Genomic DNA, 21,576 nt, shown 5'->3' with positions numbered 1-21,576 from the left:
ACCGGTGGGGCTGCCCGCAAATAGACATGATGGCTTCTGGTCTCAACAAGAAGCTTCACTGGTATTGCTCACGAACCAGGAACCCTCAGGCGAGGGTAGTGGATGCACTGACGTTGCCTAAGCCTTACCGGCTGGTCTACCTGTTTCCTCCGATTCCGTTGCTCCCAAGGGTGCTCAAGCAAATGAGAAATCAAGGAGTCCAAGCAATTCTGATTGCCCCGGATTGGCCTCGGAGGGCGTGGTACGCGGATCTTCTGGACATGTCTGTCGAAGACCCTTGGCCTCTACCACTAAGAAGCGATCTTCTTCAACAGGGACCGTTTGTCTACCCGGACTTACGGCAACTTTGTTTGACGGCATGGAGGTTGAGCGGAACATCCTCGCTCATAAAGGCCTTTCCAAAAAGGTTATTGCGTTCATGGTTCAGGCCAGGAAACCTGTGACGTCAAAACACTATCATCATATCTGGAAAAGATATGTCTCTTGGTGCGAGGAACACACGTATCTACCTGCACGTATCCACGTCCACTTGGGAAGTTTCTTGCGTTTCCTGCAGGCTGGTGTGGATAAGGGCTTGCGTCTGGGTTGCACTAAGGTCCAGATTTCAGCTCTCTCCATTTTCTTCCAGAAGAAATTTGCACTGTTGCCAGCAGTTTAGACCTTCTTGCAAGGGGTACTCCACATCCAATCTCCTTTTGTGCCGCCTACGGCACCCTGGGATTTGAATGTGGTGTTGGAATTTTTACAGACCTCCTGGTTTGAGCCTTTGCTGACGGTAGAAGACAAGTACCTCACGTGGAAGACAATGATGTTACTGGAAAAAAGGTTTGGGTGAGGGACTGCGCCACTCCTATATATAACTTAACGGTTCTGGTAGCGGCTGTAGAACGGGTGGTGAGGGTACTATAAGCACCCACTATTGATGTGCAGTATGGAAAAAAGTGTTCAGCGCTCTCCTTCCCTCTAATTTGGGTAATCATGCATTTGAATATGAAACTATAACTGAATGTAGCCTCTTAAAAATGAATACTTCAATAGATAAATTCCAAAAAGAGTTTATTAAAAATGTGTATATAAATAAAACTATACATGCAATAAAAAAGTGGGAATATATTTGAATATATTCTTCATATGCAAACATAGATGGAGTATTTTCACCTGTGGGTACACTCCCAGCGTTTTACCCCACTAGGTATAGATAGTGCTCAGTCCTGTTAAATCTCTACTGAGTATGGTATGTAATTCCGTGCAGGATAGGCTCCTGATTTCTATTAGATGCAGTCTATGATGCAGTGTAAAAAGTTCCTTATAAACAGTCTAATATCACCTGGATGGCGGTAGTGGAGATTCCTTGCAGGGAAATCGTCCTCAGTACCTGGTTTCCGTTGGTGGTGGTGTGGTGTTTCTGTGGTCTGCCGGCAGACACCCGCTGCTCCGTGCCTCAGTGCTTCCGGACTCCGTGCAGGGATCGATCTCTCCGCAATCGACTCGTTTCGCCTAATGCTAGGCTTCGTCAGGATGGCTGGATTGCTGAATCCTGTGTGTCTCCAGGTCTCTCCCTGTCGTCCAAATTCCCCAAATTGTTTAAAAAAAAGACACAAATGATTACTATACAAGTACACTTACTTTCTTCAGTGATCGGAAATCAACAGCAACAAAAATAACAAATAAAAAAAGTAAAAATCAACACAGTCCCTACAACGGAGGAGATTAGATACACCGAAAAATGCATGCAGGTTCACTCCAGTTCCTTGGCAACTCCACACTGTGGGAAAGGGGGAAGCTTCTCTCCATGGAGCTGCATGTTGCATGTTGATTTTTACTTTTTTATTTGTTATTTTTGTTTCTGCACGGAATTACATACCATACTCAGTAGAGATTTAACAGGACTGAGCACTATCTATACCTAGTGGGGTAAAACGTTGGGAGTGTACCCACAGGTGAAAATCCTCCATATATGTTTGTATGGTTCCGGTATGAATGGTCGACCATGTTATGGTCGACAGTCATTAGGTCGACCACTATTGGTCGACATTGACATGGTCGACACATGAAAATGGTCGACACATGAAAGGTCGACACATGAAAAGGTCGACATGAGTTTTTTAACTTTTTTTGGTGTCGTTTTTTGCGTAAAGTGACTGGGAACCCCAATTAGTGCACCGCGTCCCCTCGCATGGCTCGCTTTGCTCGCCATGCTTCGGGCATGGTGCCTTCGCTCCGCTACCGCTTCGCTCGGCACAGATTACCGTTCCAATCGTAGTCCATGTAGATCGTAAAGTATGGAAAAGTTCCCCAAAAGAAAAAAAAGTAAAAAAACTCATGTCAACCTTTTCATGTGTCGACCTTTCATGTGTCGACCATTTTCATGTGTCGACCATGTGTCCATGTCGACCATGTCAATGTCGACCAATAGTGATCGACCTAATGACTGTCGACCATAACATGGTCGACCATGTGAACGGATACCGTTTGTATATGTGCTAACTGTTTGTCTTTGTATACCGGTATTAGGTATTGTCCATTACAGGGTGTAAATATATGAAGAATATATTCAAATATATTCCCACTTTTTTGTTGCATGTATAGTTTTATTTATATACACATTTTTAATAAACTCTTTTTTGAATTTATCTATTGAAGTATTCATTTTTAAGAGGCTACATTCAGTTACAGTTTCATATTCAAATGCATGATTACCCAAATTAGGGGGAAGGAGAGCGCTGAACACTTTTTTCCATAATGATGTTACTGGCCCTGGCTTCTGCTAGACGTGTCTCAGAATTGGGGGCCTTATCGTGTAAGAGCTCATACTTGGTCTTTTACGAGGATAGAGCGGAGCTCAGGGCTAGACAGCAGTTCCTGCCGAAGGCTGTCTCTGCGTTTCAGCTGAGTCAACCTATTGTGGTTCCGTCCAGTTCTGCAACTTCTGCTCCTCTGGAGGCATTGGATGCTGTGCGAGCCTTGAAGATCTATGTCAAGCGAATGGATCGGATCAGAAAGACGGATTCCTTGTTCGTGCTCTGTGATGCGCAGAAAAAGGGGTTGTCCTGCTTCAAAGTAGTGCATTGCTCGTTGGCTTAGGCTTACTATCCAACAGGCCTAAGTCTCTGAAGGCCCACTCTACAAGATCAGTGGGCTCTTCCTGGGCGGCTGCTATCTGGTCGGGGGAGGACACCTTTGTGAAGTTCTACAAGTTTGATACCCTGGCCAAAGAGGATACCCAGTTTGGGCAGGCGGTGCTTCAGCAGTCTCCGCACATTCCCGCCCGTTCTGGAAGCTTTGGGACGTCCCCATCGTACTAAGTGAACCCCAATATCCCTTATGGATGGTAGAAAAAAATAGGATTTTAATTACCTACCGGTAAATCCTTTTCTCGTAGTCCATAAGGGGCGCTCGCCTCAGTCAGTTGACTTTTCTGCAGGTTCTCTGTTCTGTGGTTACCTGTTCAGCTGTTGCTGTTATTGTTACCAGCAGTTGATGGTTGTTATATGTTCGTGGTGTGCTGGTATTAAATCTCACCACTCTTTGTTATCTTGTTCCTTCTCTCATGTATGTCCTTTCTCCTTCGGGCACCGTTTTACCTATTACTGCCTGTGGGAGGGGGCATAGAGGGGAGTAGCCGGCACACCCAGTGAAGAAATTTAAAGTGCACCGGCTCCTTTGGACCCCGTCTATAGTATACCCCATCGTACTAAGCCTCCCCAATATCCCTTATGGACTACGAGAAAAGGATTTACTGGTAGGTAATTAAAATCCTATTTTTGAGTGAAATAAAGAGGTTCTCTTTCTGAATGCTGGATGTCCTGTGGAAGCCTCTTCAGATGCACAAGTAGGTCTTGTCTATCTCAAAACAAGTTTGAATAGCAGAGTATTATGTGCGGATTGGCAGCAATCAGAGGTCTCCATCATGTTCCTGGTGCAGGTTGCTACATCAGATTGCATTCACTTAGGGTTCGTGTAAAAGGGAAGAGTGGCATTTTTTATAGTACAGTTCTAGTTATTTTATATATTCATATCAACCTACTATGTACTTTAATCACTTTATGTAATAGGATAGAGTGCCATGCTCTCATTACAGACCTCTTCCCCCTCTCAGAGAAATAGGCGTGACTCCGTACCAGCAAAATTAGAGAAAAATCAAGGAAGAAAACCCCAGCATTCGTAAACTGTAAAGACTGGCTGTCCAAATTGATACTGCTGGTGGTGCACTGCAAAGTCAGTAAATAACCTAGTAAATATACAGAGAGAGAAAAGAAAGGACTTTCTTTTTTGGCGCACTCTTAGGAAAAATGTATAGTAAGTTAGTACAGGTTGAGTATCCCATATCCAAGTATTCCGAAATACGGAATATTCTGAAATACGGACTTTTTTGCGTGAGAGTGAGATAGTGAAACCTTTGTTTTTTGATGGCTCAATGTACACAAACTTTGTTTAATACACAAAGTTATTAAAAAATATTGTATTTTATTACCTTTAGACTGTGTGTATAACATAGTAACATAGTATCTGAGGTTGAAAAAAGACAATTGTCCATCGAGTTCAACCTATTTGTGGTCTCCTATGCATGATGATTTGACTAAAATTTCTGACTGATGCTGCTGTCAGCCGTTGCATTTTATCCCTATTTATAGTAACTATAATGCATGACTATGCACCATACCCCTGGATATCCTTATCCATTAGGAATTTATCTAACCCATTCTTAAAGGTGTTGACAGATTCCGCCATTACAACTCCCTCGGGCAGGGAATTCCAAACACGTATTGTCCTTACCGTGAAAAAGCCTTTACGCCGTATTGTGCGGAATCTCCTCTCCTCTAACCTGAGCGAGTGTCCACGAGTCCTCTGTGTTGATCTAACCAAAAACAGGTCCCGCGCAAGCTCTGTGTATTGTCCCCTTATATTTTTGTAGATGTTGATCATATCCCCTCTTAGTCTTCGCTTTTCCAATGTAAACATGCCTAGTCTTTCAAGCCTTTCCTTGTATTCCATCGTCTCCATGCCCTTAATTAGTTTGGTCGCCCTCCTCTGTACCTTTTCAAGCTCCAGGATATCCTTTTTGTAGTACGGTGCCCAGAATTGTACACAGTATTCAAGGTGTAGCCTCACTAGTGATTTATATAACGGGAGTATAATACTCTCGTCCCTAGCATCAATACCCCGTTTTATGCATGCTAATATCTTATTAGCCTTCTTTGCTGCAGTCCTACTTTGGGTACTACTGCTTAGCTTGCTATCTATGAGGACACCTAAGTCCTTTTCCAGTACAGAATCCCCTAATTTTACCCCATTTAGTAGGTAGGTGTAATTTTTGTTCTTGTTACCACAGTGCATTACCTTACACTTGTCTGTGTTGAAGCGCATTCTCCATTTGGCTGCCCATGCTTCTAATTTAACTAAGTCGTTCTGAAGAGACTCGGCATCCTCCTCTGTATTTATAGCCTTACACAATTTGGTATCATCTGCAAAAATTGACACCATGCTCTCTAGACCTTCTGTTAGGTCGTTAATGAAAATATTGAACAATAGCGGTCCTAATACTGAGCCTTGCGGCACACCACTTAGCACTTCAGTCCAAGTTGAAAAAGATCCATTAACCACAACGCGCTGCTCCCTATTATGTAACCAGTTTTTGACCCAAGTGCATATTGTGCTTCCTAGCCCTGATTCTTGTAGCTTGTAGATAAGTCTCATGTGTGGTACAGTATCGAACGCTTTGGCAAAGTCTAAAAAGATTACATCCACGTCTTTACCCTGATCTAGGTTTGCGCTTACTGTTTCATAAAAGCCAAGTAAGTTGGTTTGACAGGATCTGTCCTTCATAAACCCATGTTGATTCCTTTTAATGACCTTATTGGTTTCAAGGAACTTCTGAATACTATCTCTTAGAATACCTTCCAATACTTTCCCCACTATAGATGTAAGACTAACTGGTCTATAATTACCTGGTTCAGCTTTACTTCCCTTTTTGAATATAGGCACTACTTCCGCTACACGCCAGTCTTTGGGAACCATACCTGATATAACTGAATCCTTAAAGATCAAAGATAGCGGTTTTGCCAGTTCAGAGTGAAGCTCCATTAGAACCCTTGGATGAATGCCATCGGGCCCTGGTGATTTATTAATCTTTAAATGTTTTAATCGGTCACAGACTACTTCCTCGCTTAAATAAGTACCTATCAGTGTCATATTCTCATTATTGAGATTATGTGTCAGTCCCTGAATTGGGTCCTCTCTAGTGAATACTGTTGAAAAAAACTCATTTAGTGTGTCCGCTATGTCATTATGATTTTTGCTTAAGACTCCCAACTTGTCTTTTAAAGGGCCTATACTCTCCTTCTTTAATCTCTTGCTATTAATGTATTTAAAGAATTTTTTGGGATTCGCTTTGCTTTCCTTTGCTACTAGTTTTTCAGTTTCTACTTTAGCCGCTCTTATTTCCTTTTTGCAAATTTTGTTACATTCCTTATAGTGCTGAAATGACTCTGCTTCCCCGTCAGATTTGTATTTTTTAAATGCTCGCCTTTTCTTGCCCATAAGTTCCTTAATCTTTTTGTTAAGCCACATCGGTGTGTATACACATAAGGTGTATATGAAACATAAATGAATTGTGTGAATGTAGACACACTTTGTTTAATGCACAAAGTTATAAAAAATATTGTCTAAAATAACCTTCAGGCTGTGTGTATAAGGTGTATATGAAACATAAATGCATTCTGTGCTTATATTTAGGTCCCATCACCATGATATCTCATTGTGGTATGCAATTATTCCAAAATACGTAAAATTCCGATATCCAAAATACCTCTGGTCCCAAGCATTTTGGATAAGGGATACTCAACCTGTATTAATTATGCAGTGTTAGTGAATATAAAACATAACGTTTAATTGATCAATTAAAATATATTGTCTCCTAAAAAAATCCATTTAAAATAATGAACTGATAGAAGTCAGTATGTATATAAATTTGGCAAACATAGCTGTACTATGCGTACTCTAATTGTAGTCCAGAATTGAACTGTAATCGGCGTGCCTCAATATATGTGGTCCTAGTTTGGACTTAAGTATTGGTGCACCTATATCCCTGGGTCGTTGATTGATTAATCACAATCAGTCGGTAAAGGTTCTGCAAGACCTTATAATTTGTGTGATTATTGCTGAATTTGAAAAGAGTTTTTTTACGTAAACACTATGGTGGTCATTCCGAGTTGATCGCTCGCTAGCAGTTTTTAGCAGCCATGCAAACGCTATGCCGCCTCCCACTGGGAGTGTATCTTCGCTTAGCAGGAGTGCAAACAAAAGGAACGCAGAGCGGCTACAAAGTTTTTTTGTGCAGTTTCAGAGTAGCTTCAGACCTACTCAGCGCTTGCGATCACTTCCGACTGTTCAGTTCCTGTTTTGACATCACAAACACGCCCTGCGTTCTCCCAGCCACACCTGCATTTTTCCTTGCACGCTTGAGTTTTTTCGAACACTACCTGAAAACGGTCAGATGACACCCAGAGACGCCCACTTCATGTCAATTACTCTGCGGCCAGCAGTGCGACTGAAAAGCTTCGCTAGAGCCTGTGTGAAACTACATTGGTCGTTGTAATAGTACGTCGCGCGTGCGCATTGCGCCGCATGTGCAGACGTGCCTTTTTTTGCCTCATCGCTGCACAGCGAACGAATGCAGCTAGCGATCAACTCGGAATGACCCACTATATATCTTGCTATTTCCGCATAGGAAAAAAAGTCACACACAGTTAGGTCACAATTGATATCATACTTAATAGGTAAGGATAGAGTGGTAAGACACTGATTGCCACAAACTGGCCTCCCTCTCTCACCTTCCCTGGTGCAGATTGGCATTGGAGAATTAGCATTTAGCCTCCATGTAATACGCTTCAAAAACTCTCATTGGCGAAGCTCAAAAATATGTAGTACCTGTAGCTTTTACTTTTATCTTTTATGCTATCCAGTTGAGTATTTTCGTTAGTACTTTTTCGTTGTGACTTTTCTGCTTTTGCTATGTGTAGATGAGCCTGGGAGTCACGGAACCAACATTTTGGTATAGATCCGTAATTGAAGATTGTGATAGGAGACAGCACTCTAATGTTCCAAATATTTGGTGTGGTGCAGGGTCCAAGCGGCTAAACTTGTATATACACACTTACCCCAGGCATCTAGATAATGCACAGACCAGCACTCACAATTAGCATATGGAGAGATGTTTACTGGAGAAAAATAAGGATCAGGGCATCACAGCAGGTGCCCAACAGCTGTTTCTACCACCCTCTGGCCGTTTTCCTCACGGGCCTGTGTCTATATCCATAGGTATATTTATTTTTTTGATATTTAAATGTGAGCTACAATACTTTAAATTATAATTTTGTGACCCTCCGTAGCCTGTCATTAATTGAACACGAGCTGCCCCATATTGGTGATAAAAGTGGTTCATGGTTTCAGCGTAACTGTTTTATTTGTAAGGACGCCTAGGTTCGGCGGCCGTGCGGGTTGCCAGCCGAACTCTAACAATTTTTTTAAAGGGGCAAACAGTTACAAGGCATGAACTTGCCTTGTGATTGCCACTTTAAAAAATCGTGGACCAGGTATCCTTATATCCGGTCCAATGTTTGTATTAGAAGAGTAACTCATCATGCTTTCTGCTTCTCAGTCCGCTTGAATCTCCCGAGTATCCTGGTCTTGAACAGTTGTGGCATCAGCCATGCTGGAGATGAAAGTGAGATTGCTGCCTTTTGTTCCCACATCTCAGAACTGGACCTGTCCGGGAACAAGCTGGACAACTGGCAGGAGGTTAGACAACACACATGAAGTGATCATCTGGTCATTTGTCTTGCATTAGGAAGGTTGGCTCAGAACCTAATGTACTATACCCAGAAATTTTATACATTAGAAAACAGAATTGGTTAAATTAGCTGTACAATTTACTCTGAAAAAATACCCTACTGGTGTCTTAGCTGAGGTATATGGGAGACCCTACTGGTGTATTACCTGAGGTATATGGGAGAGCCTACTGGTGTCTTAGCTGAGGTATATGGGAGACCTTACTGGTGTATTACCTGAGGTATATGGGAGAGCCTACTGGTATCTTAGCTGAGGTATATGGGAGACCCTACTGGTGTATTACCTGAGGTATATGGGAGAGCCTACTGGTGTCTTAGCTGAGGTATATGGGAGACCCTACTGGTGTCTTAGCTGAGGTATATGGGAGACCCTACTGGTGTCTTAGCTGAGGTATATGGGAGACCCTACTGGTGTCTTAGCTGAGATATATGGGAGACCCTACTGGTGTCTTAGCTGAGGTATATGGGAGACCCTACTGGTGTCTTAGCTGAGATATATGGGAGACCTTACTGGTGTCTTAGCTGAGGTATATGGGAGAGCCTACTGGTGTCTTAGCTGCGGTATATGGGAGAGCCTACTGGTGTCTTAGCTGAGGTATATGGGAGACCCTACTGATGTCTTAGCTGAGATATATGGGAGACCTTACTGGTGTCTTAGCTGAGGTATATGGGAGAGCCTACTGGTGTGTTAGCTAAGGTATATGGGAGACCCTAATGGTGTCTTAGCTGAGGTATATGGGAGACCCTACTGGTGTCTTAGCTGAGGTATATGGGAGACCCTACTTGTGTCTTAGCCAAGATATATGGGAGACCCTACTGGTGTCTTAGCTGAGGTATATGGGAGACCCTACTGGTGTCTTAGCTGAGGTATATGGTAGACCATACTGGTGTCTTAGCTGAGGTATATGGGAGACCCTACTGATGTCTTAGCTGAGATATATGGGAGACCTTACTGGTGTCTTAGCTGAGGTATATGGGAGACCCTACCGGTGTCTTAGCTGAGTTATATGGGAGACCATACTGGTGTCTTGGTTGAGGTATACGGGAGACTCTACTGGTTTCTTAGCTGCGGTAAATGTGAGACTCTACTGATTTCTTAGCTGGGGCAAACTGGGGACCCTACTGGTGTCTTACCTGAGGTATACTGGAGACCCTACTGGTGTCTTACATGAGGTATACTGGAGACCCTACTGGTCCAGGTTCATAAATAATAAATATAAGAAGTTTAAAACAGGAGCATTTTCAGTGGTCATTTATTTCCTTTCCTTCTCCAACCTCTACTGAAACCTTGAGGTTGATCATACCAACCCTCTTGTGTTTTGTGCTTTTCATGCATTAGCAAATGGCATGAAAAGGTTAGATAACGCAGTATATAGGAACATAGGATTATTTCAAAGACACAGAAATGTCCATAATAAAGAAACATTAATAGCTAATTAAAGCATGAGAAAGTGGTTGCACTGCATTCTAAATTCTAAACCCAGTGATATAATTTTAAATTGCAGTGTATGGAAGACCAATATTGACTCTAATTAGCCTTATCTTTAATTGTTAGGAAGACCAGTATTGACTCTACTTTGTCCTATCTTTAATGCGGGTTTCTCATATTTGCTTTGAATGTTCTTTAATCTTCATGACGAAGCTCTTGCTTAGAAGTATGCTATCCAACTTTCCCAGAGGGATGTATTTATTTAGTAATCAGTTGAAATACTTTAATCATACCCATTTTCTCCAAACAGTTGTGTGACCTAAAGATATCTGATTGCTGCATGGTTTATTCAGGACTATGGGCCTAATTCAGACCTTATCGCAGCAGCAAAATTGTTCTCTAATGGGCAAAACCAAGTGCAGTGCAGGTGGGGCGGATGTAACATGTGCAGAAACAGTTAGATTTGGGTGGGTTATATTGTTTCTGTGCAGGGTAAATACTGGCTGCTTTATTTTTACGCTGCAATTTAGAGTTCAGTTTGAACACACCCCACCCAAATCTAATCTCTCTCTGCACATATTATATCTGCCCCACCTGCAGTGCACATGGTTTTCCCCATTAGAGAACAATTTTGCTGCTGCGATCAGGTCTGAATTAGGCCCTATGTTAGCAAAATGGGTAATAATACATAGTCATATATCCATTAAAAAAAAATCTTTATGATTTAAGAATGGAAAAATGAAATATCACAATCTGAGAGGGGGTAATTATTTTATAGCCCCTGTATTAATAATCAACAAATCTATACTATTTATATGGAATACATTTCTGTGAAAGCGGTCAGTCTCACTGAATATAATGCATATTATTTTGAGCAGTTTAATGCTGTAGCAGATTACTAATACTTATTTCCAACCGTGTCTTTTCTATTTCATGTATTAAACAGGTCAGCCGAATTGTGTCAAATGTGCCTCAGCTGAAGTTCCTGAATCTAAGCTCTAACCCTCTACACATGTCCGTTTTGGAACAGGAGTGTGCCAGAGCATTTTCTTGTATCCATAAACTGGTTCTCAATAATTGCAAAGTTTCTTGGGAAACGGTCCACACCCTGCTGTTGGAGCTGCCTCAGTAAGCATGAGAGGGCAATGCATGTATTGTGGGAGATATTCTTATCTGTAAACTGCCGCATCTTCCGTGCCCGGACAATAGGGTACAACTACAGATTTTAACAAACAGATAATGAGCGGTCTAGTATATGTAGAATACTGTGGTATGTCATTCCATCACTTCTACTATTATGTATATCAAACAAAAAGATAGTGGTCCACAAGCGCTGCTAGACTTCCACAAGGACGTCTTGGTTAAGGCGTCCTGTATACTTCTACATAAATGGAGAATAACAGAGGAATAAAGCTATCCAGTAGCGTGCATCAGTTCTTCACTACGGTAAAAGGAACCTTCGGACTCGCCTCAATTCAGTGAGATGCATTCACATAAAGGTTTCTTTTCTCCCTGTTTTTCTCCCCTCTTATACCGCTTTCAGATCGTAAATGCCGGGTCTCACCCGGGAATCGGAAACGGGTCCTTCCCAGGTGCGACCCGGCATTTGACCCTATATGGCAATATGCCGGGCCGGGTCGCCATTGGGGGCACGGACCGCGGCGGCATCGGGGGCCGATGCGGAGGCAGCGCTGGGAGATGATATCATCTCCGTGCCGCCTTTCCCTATGCTGTGAATGGGTAACGGGTCGCATTGACCCAGGTAACCCCGTTCACACTGCACCTGACCCGGTGATAACCCGGGAATAACCCTTCTTTATTCCTGGGTTGAATTACTGGGTCAGGCGATTTCTGGAGTGACCCTTTCACACCGCACAGCAACCCGTGTCGACATGGCAATATAACGGGTCGATACCGTGTTATTTGTGTGGTGTGAAATGGGTATTAGATAACAAGCTTCACACTCTCTCGGGAATGACACTCACCTAGGTCATAGGTGTGCATCAAAAGGTTTCTTTATCAGCAGTCTCCCCAGCTAATGGTTTTGCCTCCTAAACCTGAAATACACTTCCAATAGTCAAGGTAGAAGGCATGGTTCTGGGGTCTTCAAGATGGTTTTCAAAGATTTATTATTTATAGACAAAAGAGGTCCCATACATATATAAGTTAAAAAAAAAAAAATCATAAAACATTAATAACCACCGCTGAATGGTCTGATATAGTTTATTCCACTCTATTCCTTAAGGCTTCAAAAGAAAATTATAGGAGGAATCCTCCCCTCCCCACACTGCTCCCAGGAAACCAGAAGGGGTAGAGGGATATTCGAAACTGAAAAATAGCAAAACATACATATAACTGTAGTGGGTTCAATCCTTAGGGGTCCTCATAACACCAACGCGTTTCGGAACACTTTCCTTCCTCAGGAGCTAATAATAATCATTTATTTATTTATATTTTTATTTATTACTCAAAGCCAGACGAGGTTTACATTTTCAGGAAAAACATTTTTACAATGCATTTATTGTGTTTATACACTCCATTCTCTTTGATATGAAATATAGGGGGGAATCCAGTTAGCTGCAAACAGCTCCAGTGCGGCGAGCTGTTCTTGGTTAATAGGATTTCCCCCATAGTGTCATACACCAAGAGCAAGTAAAGCTATAGTTCAGTGGTTTTAGAGCCAAACTAAATCTCTCTGCACATGTTACATCTGCCCCACCTCTAGTGCAGCATGGTTTTGCCCAATTGCTAACTTTTTTGGTTTGCTAACAAATCTGAATAACCCCCTTAGGGGGAGATACAGTATACTAAGCAGTGATAAGAGTGGAGAAGTGAGCCAGTGGAGAAGTTGCCAATGGCAACCAATCAGGTGCTCTGTATAATTTTATAGTATGCAAATTATAAATGGTACATCAATTCTGATTGGTTGCCTTGGCAACTACTCCATTGGCTCACTTCTCCACTGTTTTCACTGCTTAGTACATCTCCCCCATTGTTTGTTATATCATTTGATATGTATTGAAGTTGTATTCAATCCCGGGTAGTAATTGAGTCTCTCTCTTTCAGCTTGGAGGAACTGTTCTTGTGCCTTAATGACTATGACACCATCGTGAGTTCTCCAGCTTGCTTTCGTTCACTAAAACTTCTTCATATTACGGACAATAATCTGCAGGACTGGTCAGAAATTTGTAAATTAGGCTCTATGTTTCCATGTCTCCATACTCTTATCTTAGCTAATAACAACCGTCTGACGATTGGGAACTCTGAGGAATCACTGTCACGGCTGTTTCCGAATCTCCGATCAATCAGTCTTCATAAATCAGGTGAGAGTCTCTGTACACGTATAGTTATTGCAGTCTGATTGCCGTTCAAAACTCTCAATCCTGGTGTGCACCCCAGTCTTAGGGTTAGATTTCCTAAAATCTAATTGGTTGCTATGGGCAACCCCACCACTTATCACACCAACTACGCCCCCTCCCCCCAAAATGGTGCAAAGCATCACCGGCCGAGACTCACTGGCGGTAGGTGTGGCTCCCCCATTTGAATTTTGGACAGTACTGCAGCCCCACCCCTGCAGCCGCCACTGAAGAACACATCTGTACAGCTTTCACTGTACATCCCAGTGATATATATTTCTACTAGTATCTTTAGCACTATTTGAAAGATACGACCAGTTCATGGAACTCTTGTAAATAATATTACAAGAATAATAAACTTAAACAGCAGATAAAATAACAGGTCCTGTGACACAACTAGTATTTTAGATTATTATTCCAGGAAGCTGTATATTAATCTGAATATTCTTCTCTTGTAACAGGTATACATTCCTGGGAGGACATTGATAAACTGAATTCTTTACCCATGTTGAAAGAAGTGCGGTTATTGGGTATTCCTCTGGTGGAGCCTTACAGCACAGAGGAGCGAAGGAAATTAGTGGTTGCAAGGTATTTATTTTACTACCTTTATACAGAGCCATACTTCCTGCTGTACACAGTGATATTAGCCACATTCGGTAACAAAGTACCCTATACATGAAGTCATTTGTCTATACACTGTTTCCAGATTATGATCTCACTGTTTTAGTTGATTTTAATAAAATGTTCTTGCGATCAAATAAAAATAGCTTGTTTTCTGTAAAGTAGGTTCCATTTTTAATAACCCTTGTACTAAATCTTCTCTCTTTCAAATATTTCTTTTCTGGGGTCCCCAACTGAGACCGCTCTCGCTCTGTTTAGCAGGGTACCAGCACTCTCTGTGCTTTGGCATAGTGGTGTGCCGATATACAGTATATATATAAAAAACACACAAACGCCTCTTTCACTTAAACACACACACGCCTCTCACACACGCCTCCTTAGCTTAAACACACACATGCCTCCTTCGCTTAAACACAAACGCCTCTCACTTACAAGCATGCCTCTCACTTACACATGCTTCCTTCACTTAAACTCACACACACACACACACACGCCTCCCTCATTTAAACTCACAAACATGCCTCTTTCACTTACACACACACATATGCCTCTCTCACACATACATACACACACAAACACACACACACACACACACACACACGTCTCCCTAACACGCACACACACCTCTTTCACTTAAAAACACACACACAAAAACAAACACATGCCTCCTTCACTTACACACACACACACCTCACTTAAACATGCACACATAAAACACAGTGCTGCCAACATTTATTAAAGACCCCCCAGCACCCCTCCCCTTTCCAACTACACCCCCCCCCCCCCCCCCTTCCCCAGTGCAGCTTGAAGCAAGAGCTGCCAGTGCCTACCTGCTGCTATCAGCCCAACGGAAGAACAGAGAGCTTCACTCGGCCAGCTCATCTGGAAGAGCCTGGCAGGAGCTGCGTTCTGGAGCTCCCCCTAGCTGTAGCCACAGCCAGCTCTCTGTATGTACTAGGAGGCAGCTACCGTGTCACGTAAGCTCCTCGCAGCGAACGATCTTCAGGGTCAGGCAGCGGGAGACAGTGGAGGAGATGTGCCCCCTTGAGGTCAGGAGCCCGGCGGCAGCCGACTCCACTGCCTCCCAGAGTTCCGCCCCTGCCTCTTCCCCGCTGCAGGACCACCGTCCTGAGAGGTTGTTGTACAGCAGGGCACTGTGCCTTAACTGTCGCAATCGCAGCACACCGCTTACCGCACACCCCTAACAGATGCCTGAAGGTGAGGAGTGGTGAGTACAAACTGGGGGGCCCCGCTAGGGGGGTCCCCCGGTTCTTGGTGTGGCGCAAACGCAGGGGCAGCATACGGGACCCTCCCTGGGGGGGATCCGCTATAGCCCCCTATGTACACTGGCCAGTAGTGATAATAGGTATCTTTACTTAGTTTTACACTCTGTGGGAGACATTGGCAGTATAAAAATCTATATAGCTCCGATGCCATTACAGGGGTAGAGCTTCCTTCAGTACGGGACCAGTGGCGTTTTGGCGCCTTCCTCTGCTTACAGCTGCAGCAGCAGGCACACACAGCTCCTCCAGACACTCAGGATACGCAGGAATACTGGTACAGGGGTGTAGCAAAGGGGGAGAGCTGCTAGTGTACACAATTGTGTCCTGAACAGGACAAAAACAGCTTGCAGTCTCACTGGGGCTGCTTAGCTTGAGTGTGCTGTTCCTTCCTCTGTGTCTCCCTTTCACATACAGTAAGCGCAGGCTTGCTATTATATTACTTGTCTGTGTGTATGTGTATATAAGTGTTGTCTACTGTAAACATGGTAAAACACCAATTATGCAGTGTATGTCATGCCAGATTCTCTCCCTCTACATCTGGTTTCATATCATGTGAACAATGAAGCCAGTCCTCACAACTCAGTGAGGGGGCAGGGGGAAAGGGTCAAGAGCCTTAAAATCCATGATGTCAGATATGTCATCTTAGCTCAATGCTAATACTCAAAAGACTCAACTACAGCAGGCTGTTGCAGAGCTAGCTGCCAGGGCAGATGTTCAACAGCCCCCCTCTCTAGATCAGGGTCACTAAAACGTGGGTTCCCTGCTTTACTCTCAGAACCTGATGAGGAGATAAAGGAGGATCTGTTTGTGGTACCGAAACCGGACGGTTCGGTAAGACTCATTTTGAATCTAAAATCCTTGAACCCTTACCTAAAGGTTTTCAAGTTCAAGATGGAATCCTTGCGAGCAGTGATTGCGGGTCTGGAAGAACAGGAGTTCATGGTCTCGCTGGATATAAAGGACGCTTATCTCCATATTCCAATTTGGCCGCCTCACCAGGCTTACCTGCGGTTCGCCCTGCTGAACGATCACTACCAGTTCCAGGCGCTACCCTTCGGACTGTACACAGCTCCGAGGGTCTACACGAAGGTAATGGCGGAAATTATGTTCCAGCTTCGAGTCCAGGGGGTAAACATCGTCCCTTACCTGGACAATCTCTTGATAAAAGCGAGATCCCAGGAGCTTCTATTGCTCAGTATAGACCGTACTATTCAGCTTCTGTTACATCATGGGTGGATTCTCAATTTGCAGAAGTCCCACCTGGAGACTACTCAGTGGATCCTGTTCCAGGGAATGTTTCTGAACACAGTAGATCAGAGAGTATTCCTCCCAGAGGACAAAGCAAGGATGCTTCAGGAAATGGTCAGAGCGGTCCTACGGCCGACTCTGATATCCATCCATCTTTGCATACGATTGTTGGGAAAGATGGTACCCTCATACGAAGCGATCCAGTACGGAAGGTTCCATGCCAGAACATTTCAATTGGCTCTTCTAAGCAAGTGGTCCGGATCGCACCTACAGATGCATCGGATTATACGGTTCTCACCTCAGGCCAGGATTTCCCTCCTGTGGTGGCTGCAGTCCTCAAACCTACTGGTAGGTCAGAGTTTCGGGATTCAGAATTGGATCCTCCTCACGACAGATGCGAGTCTGAGGGGATGGGGAGCTGTCACCCAAGGGGCTCAGTTCCAGGGCAGGTGGTCAGCCCACGAAGCCCTACTTCCGATCAACATTCTGGAACTTCGGGCGATCTACAACGCTCTGCTTCAGCCCTCTCCTCTGCTCCAGGATCGAGCTGTTCAGTTTCAGTCGGACAACACCACAGCCGGGGCTTATATCAATCAAGCAAAAAGCAGAGCCTGCATGCAAAAGATTTCAAGGATACTCCTCTGGGCGGAAAGAAATACAAGAGCAATGTCGGCCATCTTCATTCTGGAGGTGGACAACTGGGAGGTGGACTTCCTCAGACGTCACGATCTCCACCCGGGGGAGTGGGGCCTACACCAGCAGGTGTTCCAACAGATCATCAATCTTGTGGGGCTGTCCACAGATAGACATGATGGCATCTCAACTCAACAAGAAGCTTCAATGGTATTGTTCGAGAACCAGGGACCCTCAGGCGACGGCAGTAGATGGACTGATGACGTCTTGGCCTTACCGGCTGGTCTACCTGTTTCCTCCCGATTCCTCTGCTCCCGAGGGTGCTAAAGCGAATCAGGAATCAAAGAGTCCAGGCAATTCTGATTGCCCCAGATTGGCATCGAAGGGCGTGGTACGCGGACCTTCTGGACATGTCCGTAATAGACCCTTGGCCTCTGCCAATGAGAAGAGACCTTTACAAGGACCTTTTGTCTACCCGGACTTACGGCGACTTCGTTTGATGGCATGGAGGTTGAGTGGAACATCCTACCTCACAAAGGCCTTTCCAAAAAGGTTATTGCAACTATGGTTCAGGCCAGAAAGCCTGTGATGTCAAAACACTATCATCATATGTGGAAACTATATGTCACTTGGTGCGAGGAGCGCACATATCCTCCTGCGAAATTCAGCCAGGGACGTTTCTTACGTTTCCTGCAGACGGGTGTGGATATGGGCTTACGTCTGGGCTCCCTTAAGGTCCAGATTTCAGCCCTCTCTATTTTCTTCCAGAAGAAGTTGGCTATGTTGCCAGAGGTTCAGACCTTCTTGCATACAGCCTCTCTTTGTGCCACCAACAGCACCCTGGGATTTGAATTTGGTTTTGGATTTTCTACAATCCTCCTGGTTTGAACCGCTGATGAAAATAGAAGTCAAGTACCCTACGTGGAAGACGGTAATATTATTGGCCCTGGCTTCTGATAGACATGTCTCTGAATTGGGGGCCTTATCGTGTAAAAGTCCTTACTTGGTCTTTAACGAGGACAGAGCAGAGCTCAGGACTAGGCAGCAGTTCCTGCCAAAAGTTGTCTCTGCATTCCATTTAAACCAACCTATTGTGGTTCCGTCTAGTTCTGGCTCTTCTGCTCCTCCGGAGGCTTTGGATGCTGTGCGTGCCTTGAAGATCTACGTCAAGAGGATGGCTCGGATTAGAAAGACGGATTCCCTGTTTGTGCTATATAATGCACAGAAAAGGGTTGCCCTGCTTCTAAGCAGTCCATTGCTCGTTGGCTTAAGTTGACTATCCAACAGGCCTATGTGTCGGCAGCCTTACCTGTTCCACATTTTCTGAAGGCCCACTCTACAAGATCAGTGGGGTCTTCCTGGGCGGCTGCTCGTGGAGTCTCGGCCCTGCAACTATGCCGAGCTGCTACATGGTCTGGGAAGAACACCTTTGTGAAGTTCTACAAGTTTGATACCCTGGCCAAAGAGGATACCCAGTTTGGGCAGGCGGTGCTGCAGATGTCTCCGCACATTCCCGCCCCTTCTGGAAGCTTTGGGACGTCCCCATCGTACTAAGTGAACCCCAGTATCCCTTATGGATGCTGGAGAAAATAGGATTTTAAATACCTACCGGTAAATCCTTTTCTCGTAGTCCATAAGGGATACTGGGCATAGAGGGGAGGAGCCAGCACACCCAGTTGAAGAAATTTAAAGTGCACCGGATCCTTTGGACTCCGTCTATACCCCATTCTACTAAGTGGACCCCAGTATCCCTTATGGACTACGAGAAATGGATTTACCGCTAGGTATTTAAAATCCTATTTTCTCAGCTGGTGTTATCTGTCTGGTGTCACACCACACACATCACTTAGCCAGACATGTCTCTGCAGTATACGGTTCTTCCTTGCAAGACTCCCATAAAGGCCTTTTTTTATGTGGAATGTCTTGGAGGTGGACAACCCATGTACATTATCTTCCATCGTAGACATTGAGTTACATAGCTCATTTAAGTCAGACTAGCCTCAGTAGTTTGCATAGTAAGCACCCTTCTTGTCCTGCAGCTACATTTAGGCTGGTGGCCTGATCTAGGCACACTGACTGGTTTATACTTTTTCAATATCTCTACAATGGTCCCGCATGTTTCGCATAGGTTTTATACCTATTCCCAAGATTTGTGTCTATATAATTTTGACTATATTTAACTATATATAGTATCAAGCCCACATTGTTTAATTTACATGTCTCATACGTGTGTCTCATGGTATATCTGACATGTAGTGGTCGCCCCACGAATCCATGCAGGTGGGGCTTTTTGCCACAGTTACTATAGCTCCTCTCTTGCTCATTAAACAGCCCCTCAGGGGCTTACAAAACTCTGCGAGTCCTGGGTGAGAACAGGCCATGCGGGAGGAGAGACAGGGCAGGGCTACAGTTGACAGGGCTTCAACATCATTGCTACAGCTACGTGTCGTTAAATCGATTCCATAAAGTATTACATTCTGTATAAGTGATTAAATAAAATATGTTTCTTATATTAAATTTCAATCTCATTATACCCTAGACTGTATTTAGTGGAAGAGACAGTTCAAGATGTGGTATTTATTTTATCAAAAGAGATATTTAATTTGTCAATCTTAAGGCGGCCACACACTGTGCAATTATTGGTTCGATCAGCCAGTTATCTGCTGATTGGGCGGATAATTGCACAGCGTACGGCTGCGACCTAGCACCAGTTATCGCTTTGTCGGGCATGGGAAATATTTCAGCATTCCCAACAGAGGATATAATTGGTGTTCGGACCTGACAGTGGATCTACCCATCAGACAGACAGACCAATTAACTGACAGTGTATGGTAAGGTCAGAAAATTGGCCTGTCTGTCTGATGGCTTTATCTCGCAGTGGACAAAATGGATACACTGGGGTGAATTGGGCATGAGGTAACAAAAACCCTTTGCTATCTTCTGTCCAATTTTGGATTACCACAGGTATGCGCGCTTCCAATACCCACGGTATCCAATTTTAAAAATGGTCGCAAGTTAAAAAAAAAATATATACTCTCACCTGTCTGGTGGTCTTTACACTGGCGAGAGGGCTGCTGGGAGGCATGGAGGCTGCTGGGAGAAGTAGTTCTCCCAGTCATTGCCTCCGCAGTGATTGCATAGAGGGAAGGGGGGTGGTAACACACATACTCCTGCACACACTCATACACATTGGCCCTCATTCCGAGTTGTTTGCTCGCTAGCTGCTTTTAGCAGCCGTGCAAACGCTATGCCGCCGCCCACTGGGAGTGTATCTTAGCTTAGCAGAAGTGCGACCGAAAGGATCGCAGAGCGACTACAAAATATTTTCTCTGACGTCCTAAGTGGATGCTGGGGACTCCGTAAGGACCATGGGGAATAGCGGCTCCGCAGGAGACAGGGCACAAAAGTAAAAGCTTTAGGATCAGGTGGTGTGCACTGGCTCCTCCCCCTATGACCCTCCTCCAAGCCTCAGTTAGGTTTTTGTGCCCGGCCGAGAAGGGTGCAATCTAGGTGGCTCTCCTAAAGAGCTGCTTAGAGTAAAAGTTTTGTTAGGTTTTTTATTTTCAGTGAGTCCTGCTGGCAACAGGCTCACTGCAACGCGGGACTTAGGGGAGAAGAAGTGAACTCACCTGCGTGCAGGATGGATTGGCTTCTTAGGCTACTGGACACTAGCTCCAGAGGGACGATCACAGGTACAGCCTGGATGGGTCACCGGAGCCGCGCCGCCGACCCCCTTGCAGATGCTGAAGAGAGAGAAGGTCCAGAAATCGGCGGCTGAAGACTTCCCAGTCTTCTTAAGGTAGCGCACAGCACGGCAGCTGTGCGCCATTGCTCTCAGCACACTTCACACCAACGGTCACTGAGGGTGCAGGGCGCTGGGGGGGGCGCCCTGGGCAGCAATGAAAGTACCTATGCTGGCTAAAAATACATCACATATAGCCCCTGAGGCTATATGGATGTATTTAACCCCTGCCAGGTTGTCAGAAAAACCGGGAGAAGAGCCCGCCGGAAAGTGGGCGGGGCCTATTCTCCTCAGCACACAGCGCCATTTTCCTACACAGCTCCGCTGCTAGGAAGGCTCCCAGGCTCTCCCCTGCACTGCACTACAGAAACAGGGTTAAAACAGAGAGGGGGGGCATTTTGTGTGGCGATATTAT

The 21,576-nt window shown here is 44.5% G+C and overlaps 1 protein-coding gene across 3 annotated transcripts in view; it reads left to right on the top strand.

Moving 5' to 3' along the window:
- TBCEL (tubulin folding cofactor E like) overlaps positions 1-21,576 on the top strand; it is a 96,295-nt gene that overhangs the window by 41,853 nt on the left and 32,866 nt on the right. For all 3 annotated transcript variants that reach the window (XM_063943498.1, XM_063943499.1, XM_063943497.1), the window contains exons 3-6: positions 8,660-8,799; positions 11,225-11,406; positions 13,345-13,601; positions 14,096-14,222. In XM_063943498.1, coding sequence (XP_063799568.1) covers positions 8,660-8,799; positions 11,225-11,406; positions 13,345-13,601; positions 14,096-14,222 — 706 coding nt within the window. The remainder of the gene's footprint in view (positions 1-8,659; positions 8,800-11,224; positions 11,407-13,344; positions 13,602-14,095; positions 14,223-21,576) is intronic.

The sequence above is a fragment of the Pseudophryne corroboree genome, chromosome 10 (assembly GCF_028390025.1).
Source record: "Pseudophryne corroboree isolate aPseCor3 chromosome 10, aPseCor3.hap2, whole genome shotgun sequence".
Taxonomy (NCBI): Eukaryota; Metazoa; Chordata; class Amphibia; order Anura; family Myobatrachidae; genus Pseudophryne; species Pseudophryne corroboree.
Note: the sequence above shows the minus strand (reverse complement) of the source record. Positions and strands in the feature narration are given on the sequence as shown.